Raw genomic sequence first — 2079 nt, forward strand, 5'->3', positions numbered from 1 at the left:
AATACAGTAAAGAAAAACACTTTTGTTTACACATTAACAATTCATCTATAATACTCTAAGCAGCCAAAATAGCATGTATTTCAAGAACTCCTCAACCTTCTTGCAAACAAAGTCAGCCTGAAAAAGAACCACAAACAAAATCCATGAACCCCAACCATACATTTTTTTGCACGGTATGTTTTTCAGTTAGTTATGAAAACTAGAAAGAAAAAAAAAGAGCAGCATGAGCTACATACCTTAGCTATTTGGACACACCAGTTTAGCAGAAGCTGGGAGCCAATGTTATCCTTGTGTTCATGAACATAGTCCAAGAGGCAGCCGTGAGGCATCAGCTGAGTGACAAGTTGAATGGTCGGGCTCAAGCAGACACCCAGGAGCCTTACCAGGTGTGGATGGTCCATGCTGGCCATGATAAGAGCTTCCTGCAACAACAAAAGTGACCCAATTACTCCAGTGTGCTCAAGGACTCCATGCACAGAAGATTTCCTGTTCCCCATAAAGCATCTAAAGGGGATCAGTGTCCCCTGAGTACCATGAACCTGCGTTGCCTATCCAGTGCTAGGCACATGGAGGTAAAATCCAGTGAGATGTAATGTACGCTTGGTGCAAGGAGCCCCAAGCAAAGGGTCAGACTGTCTGAACAGATCCAGTGAAGGCTCAGATCAGAAATTCTCCACTGCCCTTTATTACCTGCCCCATTACAGCCACAGAAGCAAAGATGTAAGTGTGACACACCTGACTTTGCTTAAAGGTTTCATTGGTCTTCTTTTACTTACCTAGTTTTGTTTCTTGAATATCTTTTCCCAATTTGTGGTCAATCTATTGGGCGTCTGCCTTCTTTTTACGCAAGCAAATTATGCTACTCATGTATAATTAGATGGTCAGTTAGGCCTCATTTGGCAAGATATGGATCAAGCTGTGCTAAAATGCCTTACTGGATCAGAGATTTTATGCTTTGTATTTTACAGGCTTAAGCGTGTACCATTTATATAATGATTGAAGCTTTCCCAACACTCAACCTGCAAAGGGTTAAGGATCAGGAGGTTTAGTGCGGACTTTTCAGATGTGTCTGATGCTCCTAAGCCCTACTGGAAGTCAGCAGGCTTGTTAAGCCATTAGGATATGACCATGCTACCGTTCCTATGGCTGCTGCACAGCAATAGCCTGAACTAGCGGTTGAAATGGTACAGTAGCAGCCCAGCTGCAGCAGCAGTCCTGTCTGTCTCCTGATGCTGCCACAAGGAGACCACTACACAGATCATAAGTTTTCAGAGCTTTTCAGCGAGGTTGTCCAATACCAAGGACCAGAAGGACTTAATCTTGGCTACACTATTCAGCCCTAAAGTTCATACCACTGATAAGCAGCATAGGAGCTCCTTATAAAAAACCCTACATCTCTGTTCTTAGAGGTAATGCTGCCATCACAAGCAACTGGCATTCAGAAAAGTCAGGGAGAAAGCTTCTCCCATACACTAAGCCGAGTCTTCCATTTCAAGACCATCATGGCAAGGGAACAATGCAAAGTGAGATAAAACCACGGCTTTGTAAAGCTATTCTGGTTCTCTTTCTTTCTCAGAAAACCTGTATGACATCTCAGTTCAAGAAGGACAGGAACTGCTGGAGAGAGTCCAGCGTAGGGCTACAAAGATGATGAAGGGAGTGCAGCATCTCCCTTATGAGGAGCGGCTGAGGGAGCTGGGGCTCTTTAGTTTGCAGAAGAGGTAATAGTGCCAAAGAAAGAAAGAAAGACAAAAAAGGATGAGAAAAAGTTGGCATCAGAGGATCGCAGCATAACCCCCAACTTGTAAAAGTTGTTGGGTTTTTTTTTCCCCTTCCCTATATTAAAGTTAAAAAAAAAAGTCCTGGCAAGTTGGCTGAGTTTGTATTAAATGGAATTGCTCATCATAGTACAAAGAATATTTGAAACCAAATTGCAGAGTATTTGCATAATAGTTCTCCTCTTTCTTTCCCTCTCTTTTTTCGTTAAAATGAAAAGAAGAACAAGACACTAATTGTAGGGTTTTTTCCCCCAGTAAGAAAAGAGCAGATGGCCTCCATTGGGAGGAGTATCTCTTTCCC

The 2079-nt window shown here is 42.7% G+C and overlaps 1 protein-coding gene across 1 annotated transcript in view; it reads right to left on the reverse strand.

Moving 5' to 3' along the window:
• Positions 1–236: 236 nt before the first annotated feature.
• LOC104547419 (receptor tyrosine-protein kinase erbB-4-like) overlaps positions 237–2079 on the reverse strand; it is a gene marked incomplete at both ends in the record, with an annotated part of 57286 nt that continues 55443 nt past the window's right edge. The window contains one exon of the mRNA XM_010193127.1: positions 237–422. Coding sequence (XP_010191429.1) covers positions 237–422 — 186 coding nt within the window. The remainder of the gene's footprint in view (positions 423–2079) is intronic.

This window comes from Mesitornis unicolor, unplaced genomic scaffold (genome assembly GCF_000695765.1).
Source record: "Mesitornis unicolor isolate BGI_N332 unplaced genomic scaffold, ASM69576v1 scaffold15570, whole genome shotgun sequence".
NCBI lineage: Eukaryota > Metazoa > Chordata > Aves > Mesitornithiformes > Mesitornithidae > Mesitornis > Mesitornis unicolor.